Raw genomic sequence first — 23,649 nt, 5'->3', positions numbered from 1 at the left:
GTAAGTAGGCCCTATTAAAGCAAACCTTTCCCTATCTTGCTCTTGCACTCTTTTAAATTAATTAGTATCATAGGCCATGGCTTAGGTAATAAAGAAGGTAAAGGAATTCTAGGCTGTAACGAATCCATTGGTTGAATTAGTCTATTCACTGCTCTTAAATATGTTAACATCCTCCATTTTCCTGATTTCTCTTTTATAACAAACACAGAGGACTCCATGGGCTGGTAGACTCTGTTGAGCCTGCAGCTGCTCTTTAGTATATGTACTGCCAAAGCAAGCACATCTCCAGCTGCTCTTGTACCAGCTACTCTACTGCCTGTAACGTACTCTTTAGTTAAGGGTCACTGATCTACTCACACAGCCTTGTCAGCCAACCACTTTAAGGGTAGGGCCATTGATATAATTTCAGCAGTGGCTTTGTTTACAAATTTGGAAACTCCATCCCTGTGATGATGTGTTTGGACAACTGACACGGCCCGGGGTTGGTTTTCATGACTGAGATAGATATATATATATATATATATGTGTGTGTGTGTGTGTGTGTGTGTGTGTGTGTGTGTGTGTGTGTCAATGCCTTCCCCAAGAACATCTACCATTTCACCCCTAATTTCATCAGGGGTGCTCTCTGAAAATGCAGGAATATTATACTAAGTACCCAAATGTTGTAAAAGATCCATTCACCATAAATGTATGGGTATATCAGCCACATAAGGTCGTAACTTTCCTATTTAACCTTCTGGTCCCACACATTAAGCCATCTCACACTTCATTTTTAATAACTTCCCAATTCCCAGAAACTGTATATAAACTTTTTTAAAGTGGGTCACTATGAATTCCAAGACCATTGTGAAATAATAGTTATATCTGCTCCTCTCTACCCACCAAACCTTCTATTTCAATACCATTTACCTGCTATTTTAATTTTGACCTCTCATCATAAACAACTGTTTGCCAGAATACATGTTTTCCAGTACTTTCAACCCCTTCTGTTCTTTCTACTAGTGCAGGTCTGGCTTTGATATAGGGAAACAGTAGCAGCCAAGCAATCCTATCACCTGCATTAAAATGTATCTCATTTTTTACATAGGCCATAATTTTAATTTCCTCTTTGAAATCTTCATCTATAATTCCTGGATGCACAATGGACCTTTGGAAAGTCAATCCACTCCTTTCCTAAGTCATTCCTACTGTCCTAGCAGGTAAAGGACCATAAACCCTGTAGATATTTTGTAACATTAAATTTTGGGGAGTAGAGTAAGATGTTTATATATGGCCAAGTCTACAGCAGTACTTGCACTAGAAGCACATGCAGCAGTACTTGCATGCTACTTTGCAGTAGCATGCACTAGATCTGCAATATTAATTGAAGGTTTTCTGCCTGATTATTATTTCATGGCTTACAAGAAACACACACCTCGTACTTTTTGGCTGCAAGACCTCAGACCAGGTCTTGCATTTTTCAATGATAAGAAAATTGCCTTGGATATCTCTGCTGGACCTACACTTAGGGGTCCAATGGCAACACTTGCCACATTGCCTGCACACACATTGCCTGCACACATCTAGAAGCCTAGGCTGTTTTTCTGGTTTATATTAACAAAAGCCATTACCCTTAGAGATGCTTTGACCCTGAACAAATGTTTTATGAAGCAAGTACAATATTTCTCACAATTAATGCACCAGATATTTTGAGATCTGAGACCTTCTGAGCAGCTTGGTCACAGTGCCTTTGCAAATGACCAAATTTCCCACAACAGAATCACCCGGCCTCTTGATATTGGAGACCACTAGCTTCACCTACAGTGGCACACATTAGAAACAGTAGTACACACAGGAAACGGAGAGGAAAATGAACTCACGTGAGGACTTTGGGTCTCCCAGATGAGCTCATCAGCCCTAACTGCGGCTACCTTCACTCACTGAGGACATTCTCTGGACGAATTTGTGGTTCTGAGAAAGTGCTAAGAACAAGTATTTGTTCCTCAGAATAAGATAAGATAACCCACAAAAATGGATGGCAGTATAAATATCATTTTCATTTGAAAGTATGTTTTATTATTCAAGTTTTTCTGTGTTCTTCTATACTTCGGTAACACTTTGTATACAATCTAAATAGAAGACAGTATTTTAAGGATGAAATGGTTCTACTAATCTTACATAAGCACCAGTGAGATGACTCAGGAGGAATAATATGCTTGTTGTGCAAGCCCTTACTACATGTATTAGATTTCATGGTGTTTCTCTCCTGTAAGAATTCTTTCATTCCTTTGAAGACGACTATAAGATGCAGAGGTATTGTCCCATTGATTACATTTTAAGGTTTCTCTCCAGTATAAGTTTTTTGATGCATCTGAAGATTACACTGATGTGCCAAAGCTTTACTGTTTCAATTCCATTCATAGGGTTTCTCTAGTATGACATGTTCTGTGATAATGAAGACTACTCCAATATGCAGTCTTTACCACACTGATTAACTGTGACTTGTAAAGGATTTTCCACATTGAATACACTCAGAGGTTCTTTCAGTGTGGTTTCTTTCATATATTTGAAGATGGTGGAAAAGACGTAAACGCTTTAGCACACTGATTACATTCATTAGGTTTCTCAATATTATGATGTTTTTCATGATTTCGAAGACTACTACGACTTGCAAAGGCTTTACCACATTGATTACACGCATAAGGTTTCTCTCCACTATGACTTCTTTCATGTTTCTGAAGAAGACTGCGACGTGAAAAGGCTTTTCCACACTGATTACATTCATAAGGTCTCTCTCCAGTGTGAGTTCTTTCATGCATTTGGAGATTACTGCGACATACAAAGGCCTTACTGCATTGATTACACTCATAAGGTTTCTCTCCAGTGTGACTTCTTTCATGTATTTGAAGATGACTCTGACGTGCAAAGGCTTTACCACATTGATTACATACATAAGGTTTCTCTCCAGTATGAGTTCTTTCATGTATTAGAAGACTACTGCGAAGTAGAAAAGCTTTTCCACATTGATTACACTCATAAGGTTTCTCTCCAGCATGAATTCTTTCATGTACATGAAGGTGACTGCGACGTGCAAAGGCTTTACCACACTGAGTACATACATACGGTTTCTCTCCAGTATGACATCTTTCATGTATATGAAGGTGACTGCGACGTGCAAAGGCTTTACCACACTGAGTACATACATACGGTTTCTCTCCAGTATGACATCTTTCATGTATATAAAGATTACTGCAATATGCAAAGGCTTTACCACATAGAGTACATTCATATGGTTTCTCAAGAGTATGATGTTCCTCATGATTTCGAAGACTACTACGATTTGCAAAGGCTTTACCACATTGATTACATCCATAGGGTTTCTCTCCAGTATGAATTATTTCATGTCGATGAAGATCACTGTTATATGCAAAAGCTTTACCACATTGATTACACTCATAAGGTTTCTCTCCAGTATGCACTCTTTTATGTATTTGAAGATGACTGCGACCTATAAAGGCTTTACCGCATTGATTACATTCATATGGTTTCTCTCCAGTGTGAGTTCTTTCATGTATTTGAAGATGCCTGCGAGTTGCAAAGGCTTTCCCACATTCATCACAATCATAAGGTTTCTCTCCAGTGTGAGTTCTTTTGTGTATTTGAAGATGACTGCGACATGCAAATGCTTTCCCACATTCATTGCAACCATAGGGTTTCTCTCCTGTATGACTTCTTTTATGTATTAGAAGAGCGCTGCTACGTGCAAATGCTTTTCCACATTCACTGCAATCATAGGGTTTCTCTCCTGTATGAGTTCTTTTATGTATTTGAAGATGACTGCGAGTTGAAAAGGCTTTTCCACATTCATTACAGTCATAGAGTTTCTCTCTTGTATGCGTTCTTTCGTGTATTTGAAGAGAACTGCGACTTACAAAGGCTTTACTGCACTGACTACACTCATAGGGTTTTTCTCTAGTATGATTTTTCTCATGTTTTCGAAGACTACGGAAATTTGCAAAGGCTTTACTGCATTGACTACATCCATACGGTTTCTCTTCAGTTTGGATTCTATCATATATTTGAAGAAAATTGTTACAGGCAAAGATATATTGGTTCTTTCCATATCCCTTATGCTCACAAGGCTTGTATCCACAATGACAGATGTTATACCTATTAAAAGAGAAATAACAAACAAAAGGTTTCACACTGCATACACACAGGTGAAGTTTTCATTCCACGTAGATATGTGCTATAGGGATTAAGGTTTCTCCATGACTGCAACCTTCTTGCTTCCCATAAACTGTTGTTCTCACTAAACTTTGGAAAGTCACTAGAAGTATATTAGCAACACTAGCTTTACTATGGACTATTTGCTTATAAAGTCTTAGACATACACTAATCCCATAACCAATGTGCAGGCTTTTTATAATACTTGCATGAGATGAAACAAATAAATTGACATTTCAACAATGTGGTTCTCTCAGGTTGTTTAAATAGTGTCATGTATTAAGATATTGTTTCCTTGTCTTGTTTCTAAAAATAATGCCTTATAAACACAGCTCAGCTACCTGAAACTCAAGTACATGGTCTTATGAGAATTTCTTAATCATCAATATACATAATGCTGTACTTATTTACACTGTTGCTTTTCTTTAAAACTTAAAGGTAAATTAAAATTTTCTTCAGTGATACAATTATATCAGCTTGCACATGAAATTTACCTTCTATGTCTTCTATAACTTTGATAGTATTCTTCAACATTGGGGTCTTCCAATTTGTAACCTAAAATACAGGACCAGAAAATTTATGATATATTATTAGATAGTATGCAAATTTTAAGTCAGAATCTTTGGTGAAGTTGAGAACCATGTCTGATTATTCACCACATTCTTCCTCTGTCACAATAGAAATCACAGTGCACCAATGACCAAGAAACGCTTGTTCCCTTGTTTAGAAAGTGAAAGAAAACTAATATTCTTACCGATAGCAGTGAGGTTCCAGTAGGTTTCCAGCATCACATCTCTGTAGAGACTCTTCTGGGAAGAATCCAGCAAAGCCCACTCTTCATGAGAGAAGTTCACATGCACATCTTCATAGGTCACCGCATCCTAAAATAGCCCACACGTGTACATAATAGACATGGTGAGACTGCATTGTAAATATGCATTCACTGAGAATATATTTACATAATTCTGGGTGCTCTACGCATTTATTCCTGATCACAGAATTTCAAATGCAGTCAGCAAGTCATTTTACAAGTAAGTAGAAAAGGGGGATCACACCACTCATTTTCAGACCCACTGAATTCCATAGGCCATTGCAGGAAAGGTGACTACTAACAGACAATACAGAGAGACACTCAAACTGCTCACAGAGTATGCTTTAGCAAAATTGTATAAAAATTACTAACTTCAAAAAAGATGAAGAAGATGGATGTGGTGATGTAATTAACCTTTAATCCCAGACCTCAGGAGGCAAAGAGGAGTGAATCTCTAATTTCTAGGCCATCTTAGTCTATGTAGTGATTTCCATGACACTCAGTGCTACTTCATGAGACCCTCAAAACAAACGACAACAAAAAGAATGAGAAAGAAAGCACGCAGGGGCTCAATCAAAATTCCTGCAAAGAGTTAAAATGTACTTCAGCTCAATAATAGCCTAAGTTATAAGGGAAATTTAATATCCCTACAAAAGAAAACATTTTTAGTAAGTGATTAAGAGATCAAGAGTTTTCAAAAATATTGGCAAATAAATATTGATCCAAAATCAACACCAAAAATCATAAGGAAGAAAGATGGGTCAGCAGTTAGGAGCACATGTTGCTTTTGCAGAAGACCTGGATCAAATCCTAACACTCGCTTGAAAGTTCCCAGCCATTCATAACTCCAGATCAAGAGAATCCAATGTTCTCCTCTCACTTCAGGAAACATCAGGCACACAAGCAGTATACATCTATATACATGTATATGTGAACATATGTATGTGATACACAAATACATATATATATATGCATATATACTACACATATGCACAAAAGATTCATGCACTTTTTTTAAGATTTATTTATTATTATACATAAGTACACTGTAGCTGACTTCAAACATACCAGAAAAGGATGGTCAGATCTCATAGCGGTGGTTGTGAGCCACCATATGATTGGTGGGATTTGAACTCCGGACCTTTGGAAGAGCAGTCAGTGCTCTTACCCACTGAGTCATCTCGCCAGCCCATGTTTTTTGTTTTGTTTTTTCAAAATCAAAACTCCACAAAGGTAGCAAGAATGTTGAACTGCAATGCGATGATCCTGAAGCCTCAGTATTAATGTCACGAATGGATGCCATCCTGGTAAAAACAATACCCTCTGCCAAGGTTCCAAAGTCAAGCTGTGAGCAAAGCTCGGCACAGGAGGAACGGAGTGACACATACAAAATCTAATTATGCTTTCTGAGCTGATAGCAGTTCTGCAAACATGGTGGATGTTCCTAAGACCCACCAGACATTCTGCAAGAAATATGGGGAAGCACCAATCCCACAAGGTGACACAGTACAAGAAGAGCAATGATTCTTTGTATACTCAGGGAAAGCAGCATTATAACAGGAAACAGTGTGTTTATAGTGGGCAGACTAAGCCTATTTTCCACAAAAAGGCTTAAAACTACAAAGAAGGGGCTGAGAGATGGCTCAGGGTTAAGAGCACTGACTGCTCTTCCAGAGGTCCTGAGTTCAAATCCCAGCAACCACATGGTGGTTCACAACCATCCGTAACAAGATCTGGCGCCCTCTTCTGGAGTGTCTGAAGACAGCTACAGTGTACTTACATATAATAAATAAATAAATCTTAAAAAAAAAAAAAACTACAAAGAAGATTGTGCTGAGACTTGAATGTGTTGAGCCCAACTGAAGATCTAAGAAGATGCTGGCTATTAAGAGATGCAAGCATTTTGAACTGGGAGGAAATAATACGAGAAAGAGCCAACTGATCAAGTTCTAAGCCAATTTTGTTATGAAGACAATAAAATCTTGACCTTTCAACCCCTTAAAAAATTAATTCTATCAGCCAGCAATATAAAAATAAAATATATAAGATCAGAAAATTAGCTTAGTGAGCAACTGCTTCTATTCTACCTTACACTTTTCAGGGATGGAGTGTGTAATGATGGAAAGGTGTGGGTGCATGAGTAGAAAGCATGGTGCTCAGTTTGAACCACCAGAAGACATAAAAGGATGAAGTGTGGTGAGAAAATAAGCACTCAACACCCTTCCCCAGAGACTAACCTCCTCCAGAAAGGCTCCTCCTCCTAAGGTTCCATAAGCACTGCGATGAAAGCCACAAACATGAGGCAAATGTTCAAATAAACCATCCTACCTGGGAGAGTTGTCATTCAGCCTACCACATTTCAACACAGGTCATGGCATGCTCCTGTGTAGAGCCTATTCCAGTCATCCCATTACACAAAACATATTTAGTTTTACTTCAAAGATTGCCATATTATGGAATAGTACCAACATTATTCCAATGTCCAAAGGTTTTTCTGACACTCCAGGCAAGATCTTTTTTTTTATTTAAATGGTGAAAAAAAAGTGTATATTTAGAATTAGCCATCTGGATTCAGTTTAGATGATCCCAATCTTGTTGGCCACATCTAGGGCATCATAATCAGGAGCCAAGCAAACATACGCCTTCTTCTCTCCGTCGGGCCTTATCAGGGTATTGACTTTGGCCACATCAATGTCATAGAGTTTCTTGACAGCCTGTTTGATCTGATGCTTGTTGGCCTTGACATCCACAATGAACACAAGAGTGTTGTTGTCCTCTATTTTCTTCATGGCTGACTCAGTGGTCAGTGGGAACTTGATGATAGCATAGTGGTCAAGCTTGTTTCTCCTGGGCGCATTCTTCCGAGGATATTTTGGCTGCCTCCGGAGCTGCAGGGTCTTGGGCCGCCAGAAGGTGGGTGACGTTCAGATCTTCCTTTTGTGGCTGTGGATGCATTTCAGCACTGCCTTCTTAGCTTTCAAGGCCTTCGCTTTGGCTTCAGCTTTGGGAGGAGCAGGAGCTTCCTTCTTTGCTTTTGGCGCCATCTTGGCGAAAAGGCTCCAGGCAAGATCTTGACTGTGATATCATATTATTTATATATATGTATATATATATCTGCACAATCTGCACAATGGCACAGAATACACATACTCTTTCCAACAAAGAGAAAAGGAATAAAACAAAAAAAAAAAAACCTGGACCAAGGAAAGACTGAAATCTTTCTAGGCAAAACCCAAACCTTGCAGCTCTGCATCTCAGTTTCAAAGAGTTTAGATGGCTCTTTCTCTCTGCAACTTCTCTTCTTCACCATGGTTTCATAAAAAAGGATAAATGCCATGTAATTTATAGATTATTGAAACCACATGGCATAAACTGAACGGTCAACACCCATAAATTTCCTGGTGTCGCTCCAGTCCACTAAGGAGATGTCAGACTTCCACACTGTGTGTTTGCTTTGATTTATTTTACACATTGATTTACCTGATGTATATACTCAGATATATACATCGCTTCCCCAGCCAAATGAGAAATTCTATTAGCTGTGTGGCTCCAACAAATAGTTATCCAGTTATCAAAGGAAACTGCTAATGATCTACAATGCTTAGACCTCAAAGACTCACGTGAATTTGCATCAGCTTAGACATTCAACCTTGGGCAAACACACACCCCAGGGGAACCAAAACTGCCTGCTGGGAGCTAAGTGAGCTGCTGCCAGTGAGCAGCTAGGACAGCTGGAGGCTGCAGATACAGGTGAAGCTGGGTCTTACAGCCTAACCTCACACCACCCCTGAGAATCTCCATGCCGGTTTCCCCCTAAGACAGTAATGACTCCTCTCTTCCACCTGTGGCATCCATTCTTATGTCTACCCAAGCATATTCTAGGAACCTGTAGTTTTATATTCATTTCTTAGTTGCTTTGACATGAACAAGGTATGGAAAAAGAACATTCTAATATTCTAATATCTAATAATAACATTATCAACTATTCAAGATGTTTTTTCTGTATTCTGGATCTTACAGTCCTTAAACTATGAGTGAGTAACTAATTCCAGATTGCAATCATCTTGGGAGGAGTGAGGAAAAGGGGTTTTTTTTACTCACATTTTCATATTACAGTTTGTAATGGTTTGTATAGGCTTGGCCGGGGAAGTGGCACTATTAGGAAGTGTGACCTTGTTGGAGGAAATGTGTCACTGTGGGGGTGGGCTAAAGACCCTAATCCTAGATGCCTGAAAACCAGTATTCTGCTAGCAGCCTTCAGATGAAGATGTAGAACTCTCAGCAGGAGATATAAAACTCCTGCACCACACCTGATTGGATGCTGCCATGTACCCACCTTGATGATAATGAGCTGAACCTCTAAACCTGTAAGCCTGCAGCAATTAAATGTTGTCTTTATAAGACTTGCCTTGGTCATGGTGTCTGTTCACAGCAGTAAAACCCTAAGCCAAAAGTTGGTGGCTGGAGTGGGGTATTGCTGTGACAGGCCTGACCATGCTTTTGTTTGGAAGAATGTAGATTTGGGGACTTTGGATTTGCAAAGCAGTGCTACGCTTTAAATGGGGCTTAATGAGCAATCCTAGTAGGAATATGAAAGACTTTGTTACTAAGAGTGATTTGAATTGTGCAGATCTGGCCCAAGAAGTTTCAGTGGAGAATTTCAATATGTGGCCTAGAGGCCATTTTTGTGCTATTTTGGTGAAGAATGTGGCTACTTTTTGCCCTTGTCTGAAGAGTCTACCTGAGGCTAAGGTGAAAAGAATCAGATTAATTGCACTGACAAAGGAAGTCTCAGAAATGAGTCGAAGTGAAGAAAAACTTAAATCCAGGCTTGGTGGACCATACCTTTAATCCCATCATAGACTTTGTTTTCTGGTTAAGTCCCATGAAGAGAATTTTAAACAAGTGGAGCAAGCTTAGAAAGGAAAAATAAAAAATATATGGTTCAAGTATTAAACAGGTACCAGGAAGTGAAATGGATCCTAATCCTGGGCTCTAGAAGACAGCAGATGAAGGGAGTGGGGCTTTGGGGCAAGATCCTACCCAGCTAAATTTAGATCCAGGCATGGTAGTTCAAGCTTTTAATCCCAGGAGATAGAGCCAAGCAAATCTCTGAATTCAAGGCCATCCTGGGAAAAAGCAGGGTCTAAGTGAAGAAAAATTTAAATCCAGACTTGGTGGACCATACCTTTAATCCCAGTGTTTAGGAGACAGACATGCAGATTTCTGAGTTCAAAGTTAGTCTACGGAGCAAGTTCCAGGACAACCAAACTTAGGCAGTGAAGGTGTTGAAGAACAGAAAGCTGGTGATAATGTAATCGAACAAGAGAGCCATGTTCCAGCCCCAACAAGCAGCAGAAATCCACAGTTTTGGCCATGTAGCTCTGGCTTTAGAGTCCAGAATAGAAGGGACTACTAGGACAATTGATGCTGGTTAGCTGGAGCTAAGAAATTAGTGGTGATTAAGAAGAGATCGGCATCACTGAGGTGAAATGTTCTGGGAAGTTTTTCTGAGAACAAAGAGGCTGTGTTCCAAAGATAGCCAAGGTTGTACCTCATGCTGCAGCCGTACTTGGTAATGTGTAAGAGTCACTCAAGTGGTACTTGTTTTTAAGGCATGAAGGGGTCATGAAGAGCAGCTAAGGCTTGGCACTGTGAGAGTTCATGGAAGGCCATTGGTGAAGATGCAGCCTCAGTTGTAGTTGATCGCCCAGGACTGAAGGGAACATGCAAAGGAGTTGAGGCTTGGCACCATGATGAGAGCCTATGAGAGACTATTGGTAAAACCTAGTTGCAGTGGAAGACCCTAGTATATTGGAGATGCCACTACCATGGGGATGATCACCAAGAACAGCAGCAGCAATGGAGTGGATCAACCTGAGCTTAGAGTGCTACAGAGAGCAGAGCTGAAGAAGTGATGCTGACCCTTTGGAGGAGTCCAGAAGATCATGTTTGGATCCCAGGCATTAGAACAAAAAGGTATAGTATTGAAGTTGCCTTGAAGGCCCCAAGATGTTTGAGATGCCAGAGCCATGAGATATCTGCTGAGGAAAGCTGCTAAGAAAGAGTGGAAGCAGCCCAGAAGAAAGAAGTTTGTTGCAATCAACAAAGATGAAAAAGGAGTTGGAGATCTGAAGACCACTTTGACATCAGACATGGAAATGCAGAGTCTGGAGTTTGCCCAGCCAGTTTCCTGTCTTGCTTTGGAGATTACAGTTAAGTGACTGGATGGATCTCAGAAGAGACTTTGAACTTTGGACTTTTAACATTGTTGAGACTGCTATGGGGATTTTGGAAGTTGGATTAAATGTACTTTTTATTATGCTGTGGCTAGATATGGCCCCCATAGACTCATATGTTTGAACAAGCCTATGGGGGCCAGGGAGTGGAATGTGCTTGGTCCAGAAAGTAGCCCTATTAGGAGGTGTGGACTTGTTGGAGTAGGTATGTCACTGCGGGTGTGGGCTTAAGACCTTCATCCTAGCTGCCTAGAAGTATTCTTCTAGCAGCCTTCAGATGAAGGTGTAGAACTCTCAGTTGCTCCTGCACCATGCCTGCCTAGATGCAGTAAAACCCTAACTAAAATACAGTTCATTATCAAAAAGTTAGAACAGAAACCCAAGCCAGGCAAGAATCTGGAGGCAGAGGCCATAGAAGTTTGCTGTTTTCTGGCTTGCTCCCCATGGCTTGCTCAGTTTGCCTTCATACAGAACACAGGACCAATAGCCCATGCATGGCACAACTACATTTGGCTGGGCCCTCCTGCATCAATCACAAATTAAGAAAACGCTCCACAGCCACTGTGTTAGTTAGGGTTTTACTGCTATGAACAGACACCATAACCAAGGCAAATCTTATAAAGACATTTAATTGGGGCTGGCTTACAGGTTCATAAGTTCATTCCATTATCATCAAGGCACAAGCATGGCAGCATCCAGGCAGGCATGGCGCAGGAGGAGCTGAGAGTTCTACATCTTTACCCGAAGGAAGCCAGTAATGGACTGGGCATCCTCAGGCAACCAAGAAGATCTCCAAGCCTACCCCCACAGTGACACACTTCCTCCAACAAGGCTACACCTTCTAATAGTGCCACTCCTTGGGATGAGCATATGCAAACCATGACAGCCACTTTTTAGTCTTTGTGAATTTCACATCATGTGCCCCAATACCTCTCATCTGCCTGCCCCTTTGTTTCTGCCCTCTGCCCTTTCAACTCCCTCCACCCCAGAAAAAAATCTTGTTGTGGAAGCCATTGTGTATGTAGCACAGTGTGTCTCACAGTATAAACTTTTGTCCACACATCTGAGTTGCAAATGTTCATTGCAATGAGTGATTGCTCTGGTTTGAGTCCTCTGGCCTCTACTACCTCCCCGAATTCCCCTCGGATATCCTGTTGTCCTCTGTTGTGGAGATCCTGGAACTTTAAATCTGCAAGTGAAGCCCCTTCATGCGCCCCAGCAGTTCAAAGATGAAGTAGATGTTGGGTTGACTTAACTCATAGCCCTGGATATTGACCTGAGTGGTAGCTAAGTTGGTCACACCAACAGCTCACCCACACCCATACCACCAGGGCCAGCTTTACTGTCCTGCTTAAGCAAGGCATAGGCCAAGCCCTCCCAAGTGCTGCAGCCACTGAGTGGCAAGGCCAGCTCTCCTGTTTGATATAGGTGGCAAGGGCTGGGGCTGGGGTAGTCTCTCCCTCCAAACAACAACAAGGAGGGGCAGGACCAGCACAGACCAGGGATGTCTGATGGCTTTTGGTAGTAATACAGGCCATAGACATCTACATGGACACCTGCTGCTGCAAGCCCTCTGACCCAGACATGAGCCTCAGCAGCTGCACAGGCCAGGACTTCACCGTGGCCTCAGGGGACATAGCATTTTACTCACATCGGGCTGCTTTTTTCACCTTTGCATCTGTTGAGCCACTGTTAAGGCCAGAAAGTTGTGCAATTTCAGGAAGCCAATCTGGAGCAAGAACGAGGCTGAAACATGTCCAAATCTCAAAAATCTTGTCCTGAGACCACCAGGAGGTAGGACTGTTCCCTCCTTCGAGTCTGCATGTTCTAGTGCACATAGGCTCTATGACCCCAACCCTCTGCCACCCTGAGATAGCTACATAGCCTGGAGACCAAATTGCACATTTAGCTTCCTCTCTCCCTGAGGACACGCCCAGCAAGCGCCTGGAATTCCTCTTCAAGCTAATGGAGTGTGCCCAGCACCTCAGCACAGCTAATGATGTACACTCACTGAAAACCCACCAACCTCCCAAAGTCCATATGGCCCCTGCTACCCCCAACAAAGGAGGGCTGTTTCACTGAGAATCTCTCCAAGGCTTTTTCTCCCCTGCATTCAAGCTGGCTGGATCCTGCAAATACACCCCACCTGCATAAGCTTCTTTGCTTTCATTCCAGGCATGTGGATAACAGTGCCTGGTTACCCTGAGAGAGGAAACAGAGCCAGGGAATAAAGCCTAGGTCACCTGATCTGTACAAGCTGCTCTTAAAAAGTCACCTGCACATCAGCTTTCTACAGCAGGTATTCAGTGGCTAGTCACACAAGAGAACCACTGTGACCATGAGAACTGGACTCAACAGGTAGCAAGGTCCTCTTCTCTTGAAATTACAACTGGAGGAAGTTTTGTCTGTCTGTTTCAAATGTATAATGTGGCCACTACATGTTTGTTTCTGACTGGTCTTAAATATATGCATATACAATGTTCTACATGTCTTGGTTATAGATTATTGGCTTATAAGTTATCGGGTATGGTTAAAAACCTGTAACATCTGTATCAAAAAGTTAACTTAAAACTCCTAACTCAGAGTGGGAGCCATTCTGGGCAGCAGCACCGGGCATGAGCTAACCAAGAAAACATGTCCAAAGATACTTTAAAATCAGGAAAAGACTTTATATAATTTCTGTCCTGTCTTAAAACCCAAGGGCGTTTGTGTGTGTGTGTGTGTGTGTGTATTAAAACTGCACCTCCATACAGTCATGTACAAAACAAAAAAAACAAAAAACTTTACAACTTTGTAACATAAAAGTAAGCCAGTTGTTACTGATTTTGGAAACACTGAGTTGTTTACACTGTTAAATCTTGGTTTTGGCCAGGCGTGGTGGCGCACACCTTTAATCCCAGCACCCGGGAGGCAGAGGCAGGTGGATTTCTGAGTTCAAGGCCAGCCTGGTCTACAAAGTGAGTTCCAAGACAGCCAGGGCTACACAGAGAAACCCAGTCTTGAAAAACCAAAAAAAAAAAAAAAAATCTTGGTTTTGCCTTCTAAAAATGACTGTGCTCTCTGACTTCACCCTTTACACAGGTACTTTTTCAATACTACAAAACATACAATTGAGAAATTTTAAACTTCTTTAAAGAAAGTTTAGGAATTTTACAAAAAGAAATTAAAAACTGGACATTTTAGAAACAGCAAATTTTTTAATTTATAAGGCTATGAGACAATTTAAAGTTCATCAGATATTTTATTGTAATGACCTTATCAATATATGATCTTGATGGATAGATAAATAAGACTAATAAATACCACAGCTAAACACCAGGCCACAAAATTCCTATCTTATGAGGCAACAGAATAATGACTTTAGACAGTCTGATAAGGAACTTGAAACAGTTTCTCAACCTATTTGTTGAAACCCTTTGAGAATCAAAAGACCTTTCTGCAGAGGTCCCCTAGTGTTGCCAGACTGTCATATGTTTGTTTTAAGGTTGTGGTCACAACAACATAAAAGAAGAATTATGTTAAAGGATTCCAGGATTAAAACACTAAGAATCACTTGCTTAAAAATATGTCTCTCTGAGCTGGAGAGATGGCTCAGTGGTTAAGAGCACTAGCTGCTCTTCCAGGGGTCTTGAATTCAATTCCCAGCAACCACATGGTGGCTCACAACCATCTGTATTGGGATCCAATGCCCTCTTCTGGTGTGACTGAAGACAGCTAGTGTATTCGTATAGATAAAATAAATAAATAACTTTTAAAAAATATATGTCTCTCAGGCTGGAGAGATGGCTCAGTGGTTAAGAGCACCGACTACTCTTCCGAAGGTCCTGAGTTCAAATCCCAGCAACCACATGGTGGCTCACAACTATCCATAATGAGATCTGACGCCCTCTTTGTTGCATCTGAAGACAGCTACAGTGTACTTAGATATTATAATAATAATAAATAAATCTTTAAAAAACATGTCTCTCTTTACCTATCTATTCCGACTAACACAGACTGACTTAAAGGTACATGTCTAACCTTAGCTTAGAACAAGACTGGGTGGTAGGTAGACCTGCAAGGCGTTTTTTTTTTGTTTGTTTGTTTGTTTTTTTTAATTAGCAATCAATGGGGAGGACCCAGTCTTCTGGGAGTGGTGCCATCCCTGGGCTGGTGGTCCTGGATTCTATAAGAAAGCAGGCTGAGCAAACCATAGGAAGCAAGCCAGTAAGCAGCGCCTTCCATGGCCTCTGCATCAGCTCCTGCCTCCAGGTTTTTCCCTGTTTGAGTTCCCATCCTGATTTCGTTCAATACTGAACAGTGATGAGGAAGTATAAGCCAAATGTACTGGCTAGTTTTGTGTCAACTTGACACAGCTGGAGTTATCACAGAGAAAGGAGCTTCAGTTGAGGAAATGCCTCCATGAGATCCAACTGTAAGGCATTTTCTCAATTAGTGATCAAGGGGGAAAGGCCCCTTGTGGGTGGGACCATCTCTGGGCTGCTAGTCTTGGTTTTATAAGAGAGCAGGGTAAGCAAGCCAGGTGAGGCAAGCCAGTAAGAACATCGCTCCATGGCCTCTGAATCAGCTCTTGCTTCCTGACCTGCTTGAGTTCCAGTCCTGACTTCCTTTGGTGATGAACAGCAGTATGGAAGTGTAAGCCGAATAAATCCTTGCCTCCCCAACTTGCTTCTTGGTCATGATGTTTGTGCAGGAATAGAAACCCTGACTAAGACACCAAATAAACCTTTTCCAACCTGTTCTTTGGTCATGATGTTTCATCATAGCAACAGAAAAACTAAGACACCTACCTACATGACACATTGTTCTAAAAAATAAATGAATGAATAACCACTTGCAGAAAATTGAATGAAGTTCATAATAAGTGAGAAGCACTGGAGAACAGAAGCAAATAGAGACGAGAGCAGTAATGTACATACAAAAATGATATTGTGAAAGTGATACTGCAGTGGTCTGAGTGAGAATGACCCCCATAGGCCCCTATGTTTCACTGAGTGGTCATCAGGGAGTGGCAATGCTTGAGAAGGATCGGGACACGTGGCCTTCTTGGAGGAAGTGTGGTCTTAGAGGAAGTATGTGACTAGGGGCATGACCTGAGTTTCAATAATTAGTCAGGAGGGAGTGGCACCCCTTGGCAGAGAATAGGAGGGGTGGTGTTGTAGAAGAAAGTGTCAGTTGGGGTGTACTCCGAGGTTTCAAGGGCCCAAGCCAGGACCGTTGGCTTTCTCTCTTCCTGCTGCCTACAGTTCCAGATGTAGAACTCTCAGTTAACATGCCTGCCGGCATGCCACCACGCTCTTGACCATGATGACAATAGAATAAATCTCTGAAACTGTAAGCAATCCCCAATTAAATGCTTTCTGTTATAAGAATTGTCATAGTCTTGTCATAGCAATAAAATACAGGCTAACTGTATTAGTTAAGGTTTCCATTGTTGTGAAGGGACACCAAGACTACAGACAGCAATTCTTACAAAAGAAAACATTTCATTGGGGCCAGCTTACAGTTTCAGAGACTTAGTCCATTATCATCATGGCAAGAAGCATAGCAGCATCCAGGCAGACGTGGAGCTGGAGAAGATCCTGAGAGTTCTAAGTCTTGGTCTACAGGCAGAAGAAGAGGGGGACTGTGTCACACTGACCACATTTGATTATAAAGGAGAAGTCAAAAGTCACCTCCACAGTGGCACACTTCCTTCAACAAGACCACACCTACTCCAACAAGGCCACATCTCCTCATAGTGCCACTCCCTAGGAAGCAAGCATTCAAACACATGAGTCTATGAGAGCCATATCTATTCAACCCACCACACTAAGTCACATATTGAAGCTTGGCTTTTAAAAGAGATTAGAAATAAATAAAAGAGCAGCCAGATATTTTTACTTTAAAACAGAATAAATTCTTTTCTGGTAGAGAAAATGCATTAATAGGTGACTATCTGGCCTGGCCTGTGTAAATGTTAACTGCGGAGTGCTGTAAGCAGCCACACAATACACAGCCAAATCAATACCCTGTGTCTCAGTCCTCCTACCAGAGTGAAATGAGCCAACCAGATTTGCATTTATTTACCCACATGAGAGAGTTGTTCAATTGAAAATTTCATTAGCCCAAAATAATATCCCAAAATTGGACCCACCAATTTGGTTTGGCTTCATTCATATGGTCTGAATTGATGCATGCTAGGAAAAGTACACAGAAAGTCACTCACCTGATACATCAGCACCTTCTTTATAACAAAGACCCCAGCAGTTCACTGAATTAAACAACCTGTAATTCAGCTATTACATAGCCTGCCTCCCCCTGCAATGGACACAATGAACTTTTCCTTCTATTCTGGTCTCAAGGGAGAAGCCATACTCCACACACAAAGCCTTATAGACAGCCCATGACATGAGTCACAAAGATATTTTTTTAGAACCGTGTGATGTTACAAACCTTTAATCCAAGAGTTGAGGATGTTGACTCTGAAAGGGAGCAAGGCCTGTGTAGCCACATAGTGGGATGAAGGCAACCTGAGTCAACATAAGAGACCTTCTCATAAATTTATTTTTTTAAAAGCCCTACCTGGACTGGTTGGGACTCATGTTTTTCAAAGAACATCAGCTATGAACAAAGCTGTCTCAGACTCTGAAAGAAGACAAGTGGTAATAGAAACCTTGGCATATGGAAATGCAAACACTGAATATTTAAAAAGATATTAAATCATTAAAGGCAGGGGCAGCGCCCATGTACAGGTGGATAAAGGAGACAACTGATATTGTTCTAACATGCATCATGCTAATATCATTTGTTACTAGCATTAACATGGTGGCACAAAATTATCCATAGCTCCTGTTGCAGAGCATCTGATGTCCTCTTTAGTTTTCTGTGGGCACCCAACACCCAACTGATGAACACATACATTGAAGCAAAAACACTCATGCACATGAAAGAAATTTAGTAAATAAAAAACACATACCCTCATAACACTTACATGTCCCTTTGAATAAATACAGGAATACCTAGAAATGTGACAAATGTCTGGAGCCAAAACTGTATCTGTTATAAAAAGAATCAATGAAATCAACCAAAGTAGAGAAATTCAAGGATTGTAGACAAGAAGTCTCAATATTATTTTAGTGCAGAATCTGAGCTATAGATCCAACAAATAAAGAGTCTAACGATTCCTGCAATGAACGACAGAAAACAGATGACAAAACGTCATCATGAATGAAAACGTGAGCACACAAGACTGAATAAACAGCACAGAGACACCGTCTGACTTCTAAGTTACCCTACACCTGCGATAAAGACTGTGCAGTTTGAGAAAGAATAAAAAGATCAGCAGAACATAAAAAACAGTAAGAACAAAATCGCAATTAATATTCGGTCGATTTTGACAACTTAGGCAGGGAAACACAGTGGGTCTGGCCTTACTAACACACGTGAATTAACACATGCGAATGTGTTAATGACACAGTCTTTAGACCTGCGCAGAATTCACTGTAGATGTACCCTACGCGTGAATATCAAGTGCCTAGTAAAAACTTGTAGAAGACGCTAAGGAAACTAGAGCTCTGCCAGTCAGACTTGTCTTCCCTGACAATAAGAGCCGCGCATGCGCGCGCCCTGCAGAATGACGCGAAGAGTTTCCAAGCAATTTCTCAGGCTGTGCGCAGGCGCAGCCAGGGGACCTGTGCCAGGGAGAGGTCCGGTTTCCGCCTGCGAGGGGCAAAGACCCTCAGTAACCTCAGGTGAACGAACGGAATCACACCGGGCGCCGCGTCCAACAGACGGTTCCCGCACCCCGGGACAACCCCACACGGGCTCCCGCGGATCCTCCCCGCGTGGGGACGGCGGCCCCGCTCACCATGGCGCGGATCCCCAGCTCGCCCTCTCTCCTCACAGCTCCTAGCAGCTGGTCTCAGCACGGAACCCGGAACCACCAAAGCCTCCCTCAGAAACACAGCGGAGCCTGCAGCATGGCGGACCGGAAGTACCCGCCTCCATTCTAACTGGCATCCGTATCCAAGCCCTGAGTGGCTAGTAAGGCCTTGAGTGACAGGAGCGGCTCCCTTAGCTACAGTGGCTTGCATAGACCCAGCATTGTGGTACACAGCCCTGGGCGGCTCCACCCCAAGTACAGAACTGTCCTACTGGACAGACCTGCAGAGAGACTGTAGAACTTACACCGTAGTGCAAACTTGTCCCTGCACTATTTCTGCACACAGTAGGCACTACCTCGTGTAGGCATAGGGTGTCTAGCATACACATCGTTACTCTGTGTGCACTGTGTGATCCTCCTGCTCACAGCTGAAAAGAGGTCATATTTAAGCAACCTGATTGATATTCATCAGGCATTAGCAATGTCTATAAGACTCACTAAAGATTGCTCGAATGTCTCTCAACTGAACACTGTTGGCCAAATATTAACACTTTCCCAACTTTCTGTGGTGGCAATGACCTTTCATGCCACCTTTTGGGAGGTGGAGGCAGGGCATTAAAAGTTTCTGGTCTGAGACCAGAAACACAATTATGGTCCCCAAAGGGGAGATTCCAGGGTGATGACCTAGGATTCAAAAATTAAAAGTTTGGCATCGCCCAGCTATGGTGATGCATACCTTTAATGCCAGCACTTGGGAGGCAAAGGCAGGTGGATCTCTGTGAGTCTGAGGCCAGCCTGGTCTAGCCTTTCAAAAGTGTGAACTCTGGCTGTGAAGATAAGGAATGTCTGTAATGTGATTAATATTCCATTCCTTAAAGAGCTTCTTATACGTTTTACTACTATAGGCTGGTTCGCTCTCAGTTTTGATAGAAGTTGGCAGCCCATAATAGCCAAAGTTTGTATAAGAAGAAAGCATACTATGAAGCATTCTCTGAGGACTGAGAAACTACCCAGAATTTTTTTTTTTTAAGTATCAACAAAAATGTACAGGGATGGCGTCTGTGATGTTTTGTATATCCTTGGACCAGGGAGTGGCACCATCTGAAGGTGTGGCCTTGTTGGAATGGGTGTGTCACTGTGGGTGTGGGTATAAGATCCTCACCCTAGTTGCCTGGAAGTCAGTCTTCCACTAGCAGCCTTTGGATGAAGACATACAACTCTCAGCTCCTCCTGTGCCATGCCTGCCTGGATACTGCCATGTTCCCAACTTGATGATAATGGACTGAACCTTTGAACCTGTAAGCCAGCCCCAATTAAATGTTGTTTTTTATAAGACTTGCCTTGGTCATGGTGTCTGCTCACATCAGTAAAACCCTGACTAATACAGCGTCTGTGGCACAAGAACAAAGAGAATGACATCCATCTGCCACAATTCATTAGTATTTTTACCTCTGTGATTAACTACTGCTATTTGACTAAGGCATTAGGGAACACAAATAGGATATTCCTGCACAATTGTCCCATTTGTCCAAGTAGGATGTGACACATGAAGTCTATGAGCATCAGTGGATAGGTGTTGATGTTCTTGTTCTGGAGAAGTAAAAATAAAACAGATTAATGCATCAGCTTGCTATTCCCTTCTGCAGTAAAACCAAGGTCAGACTGTCTGAGAATGGGTAATAAACAAAGGATCTGGGCAGGCTTTAGCCAGATTTTGTAGTTCCATTTGTAACAGTAGCCTATCAGGAAGTGAAGACGAAATTAAGGCAATTTCTATTTCTGGAAATAATCCTACAACATAAGCAGAACAGCATAAGCAGAATGGTTATTAGTGAACCATCTAAGGGTAGGGCTGTTGGTACTACAACAGTGGCCCTCCCATATAAAACTGGAAACTCAATCACTGTGATGTCCTGTGTTTGGACAACTGGCACAGCCTGAAGTTCTTTTTCAAAACATCAGTATCTTCCCAAGAGGCATCTACCAGTTCATCCCGAGTTTCATCAGGGTTGGCCTCTAGCACTGAGGGAATATTAATCTGATCTCACCCCTGTTGTAATAAATCTTGTCCCCATAATTTATGACTATGTCAGCCACATAAGGCCTTACTTAACTTGACTATTTGTCTTCCCAGTCACTTAGGAAACTCTTTTATCTGAGATAACTTTCTAATTCCTAGAAACTGTGTATAAACCTTTTCAAGTGGCCATTCTGAATTCCAAAATGTTTGTGAAATGAGTTACATCAACTCCTGTATTCACCAAGCCTTCTACCTCAATACCATTTACCTGCGATTTTAATTCTTGCCTCTTATCATTAACAACTGCTTGCCAGAACACACATTTTCCAGTACTTCCAAACTCTTGGGGTTTTTTTTTCCCCTATGGGAGTGTTTTGCATTTGATGCAGGAAAACAGCAGCAGCTGAGCAATCCTATCACATCCTATCAATCCTATCATTTGCTTTTTTTTTTTTTTACATAGGTCATAATTTGAATTTCTCCTTTGAAATCTTCATCTATAATTCCTGAATGCACAATGAATCTTTGGAAAGTTAACCCAGTCCTTTCCAAAATCATCCCTATTATCAAGGCATGCAAAGGACCATAAACTCCAGTAGATATTTTATAACATTGAGGTTTTAGAAGTAGAGTAAGGTGTTTATCTACGGCCAGGTCTAGAGTAACACTGCCTGCAGAAGCATACATTACATTTGCAATACTTAGTTAAGATTTTTCTGCCTGCTTGCTATTTCCTGGCTGACAAGAGTCAATTAGCTTGTACTTTTTGTTGTGGGGTTTCAAGTCAAGCCCCCAAGCAATCTCCTGACTGTAAAAATTTGCCTGGGATATCTGCTGGACCAACACTTCAATAGTAAAGGGCAACCCTTGACACATTGCCTGCACAATTCCAGAAGCCACTACCCTTCAGGATGCCTTGTTCACTTTTCCTGCACAAAACCCCTTATTTCTTGCAATTAATGCACCAGTCATCTTGAGAGCTGAGATCTTTAGTACCTTGGTTACACTTTCTTTGCAAATGACAGTATATCCCACAATCCAATCACCAGGCCTTTTAATATTGAAGACCTCCAGTTACTCCTTCACCTATGCTATTAGCCTGGTACACATTGGAACAATATCAGTTGTATCCTTTATCCACTTGTACATGGGTGCTGCCCCTGCCTTTAATGGTCTAATAAGTGCTTTTAATATTCAGTATTTGTATTTCCATATGCCAGGTTTCTATAAATGCTTGTCTTACATCAGGGTCTGATACGGCTTTGTTCACAGCTGACATTTTTTGTACAAAAAAAAAAAAAATTCAGTGAAGGCTTCGCCAGACCTTATATAGTCTTTGTAAACAAGGTGAACCTTTTCTGAGGTCCTCAAATTTGCCCCAAGCTCCTAACATTGCTAATCAACATTGTTCTGTAGTAGCATCATCAAACTGAATCTGTTCCTTTATATCAGAGTCAGCAAGTGGTCCTTGACTAGCCTCCTTCCCCTCGCTGTATTTCACTGTTCAGTATTTACAGCTTCTTCCCTCTACTACATCAGCCATTGCAATTGTGGGCTGGCCTCTAGTGCAACTGTCACCAGTTCCTTCCGGTCTTGGGGAATAATTCTTTTTTGAGTAGGCCAGTTTTTACAATTGCTTTCATATAAGGTGAGGACATCCCCTATGAAATTGCAGCCTCTTTAAAACACTCTAGATCTATCATTTCTAGAGGTCACCATCCTATATCACAACCTTGTTCCACCCCATTAGAAAGCATATCCTAGCAGGCATACTGGGAGATGGTGGTGATTAGGTAACCTACACCCCCACCTCTGGTGGTACAGCTAGCTCAAGATTAACCCTTTCCCTCAAAATGGGCTATTTCAGCAGACTGTTCCGCCTTTTCTGCCTCTCTCTGACCTGACCACCCTCTTGCACAGCTTCTCACCCTCTTTCCTCCTATGAGAAACTCCTGCCTGTTTGCAGTCACCCAGACTGAGGTTTTGCTGTTGTTCTCCCTCTTCCAGTGTTTCTTGCTTCCCAAATGCTTCAACTTCCATCCACAACTTTCCCAGCATCCCTGCCAATTCTACAGCCCTTTCAGAAAAGAGCAGAGAACCTTTTTGTCTTCCCATTTCTGCCTTTTTTGTTGTTGTTGTTATTTGGGTCCCTCATATCTACCCACAATTTTTGCAAATGCTCAGTCATTCTCCCAATCTTCTTTGAGACAGAATAAAGGTAGGAAAGAAGAAAAGAAGAAATTTCCCGTGGGAGCAGACCATGGAATTTTCCAATGACAGCTGCCAAAATGTTTTGCTGTTATCTTGAAACAAAGATCCATCCCTTCATCCACTACTGTGTCCTCTAAAGTATTTGAAATCAAATTTCCCATTCTGATTGGTCCCAGTTATAAGCACCAATTATAGCCGGTGTTTGCTACTTTGGGGATTCTTATTTCTTCCACCCTTCTCCATCCCACTTTTCTTCCCTTATACCACCCCTAAAACTAAACAGGAGAGAAAGAAATGA

The 23,649-nt window shown here is 41.6% G+C and overlaps 1 protein-coding gene and 1 pseudogene across 7 annotated transcripts; both read right to left on the bottom strand.

The window, feature by feature from the left end:
• Positions 1 to 2,029: 2,029 nt before the first annotated feature.
• On the bottom strand, positions 2,030 to 19,259 carry Zfp433 (zinc finger protein 433). Of its 7 annotated transcripts, none has more exons than XM_017314122.2 (6): positions 19,106 to 19,259; positions 17,692 to 18,294; positions 16,761 to 16,859; positions 4,961 to 5,087; positions 4,701 to 4,761; positions 2,030 to 4,149 (listed from the first exon to the last, which is right to left on the bottom strand). In XM_017314122.2, exons 4-6 carry the CDS (start codon positions 4,992 to 4,994, stop codon positions 2,538 to 2,540), a joined length of 1,707 nt encoding a protein of 568 aa, XP_017169611.1. In that variant the 5' UTR covers positions 4,995 to 5,087; positions 16,761 to 16,859; positions 17,692 to 18,294; positions 19,106 to 19,259; the 3' UTR covers positions 2,030 to 2,537. The 7 variants fall into 7 exon arrangements, with proteins under 7 accessions (XP_017169611.1, XP_011241889.1, XP_011241890.1 ...); XM_011243587.3 differs by lacking the exon at positions 16,761 to 16,859 and having other exon boundaries at positions 17,692 to 17,768; positions 18,215 to 18,294; XM_011243588.3 differs by lacking the exon at positions 16,761 to 16,859 and having other exon boundaries at positions 17,692 to 17,768; positions 18,230 to 18,294.
• On the bottom strand, positions 7,507 to 10,118 carry Gm8249 (annotated as a pseudogene).
• Positions 19,260 to 23,649: the final 4,390 nt, after the last annotated feature.

Source organism: Mus musculus, chromosome 10, assembly GCF_000001635.26.
Source record: "Mus musculus strain C57BL/6J chromosome 10, GRCm38.p6 C57BL/6J".
Classification (NCBI taxonomy): domain Eukaryota; kingdom Metazoa; phylum Chordata; class Mammalia; order Rodentia; family Muridae; genus Mus; species Mus musculus.
This window is presented reverse-complemented; position numbering and strand designations above follow the sequence as displayed.

What these genes read in the sequence shown, in the direction of transcription:
- Zfp433 (XM_011243586.3), bottom strand. Translation starts at nt 17,751, where the DNA reads ATGTGGCTACACAGGCCTTGCTCCCTTTCAGAGTCAACATCCTCAACT. An exon ending in CCTCAACTCTTGGATTAAAG is followed by an intron (nt 5,088 to 17,691) that starts GTTTGTAACATC and finishes GGGCTATTTTAG; the next exon opens with GATGCGGTGACCTATGAAGA. An exon ending in AGTTATAGAAGACATAGAAG is followed by an intron (nt 4,150 to 4,700) that starts GTAAATTTCATG and finishes CTCTTTTAATAG; the next exon opens with GTATAACATCTGTCATTGTG.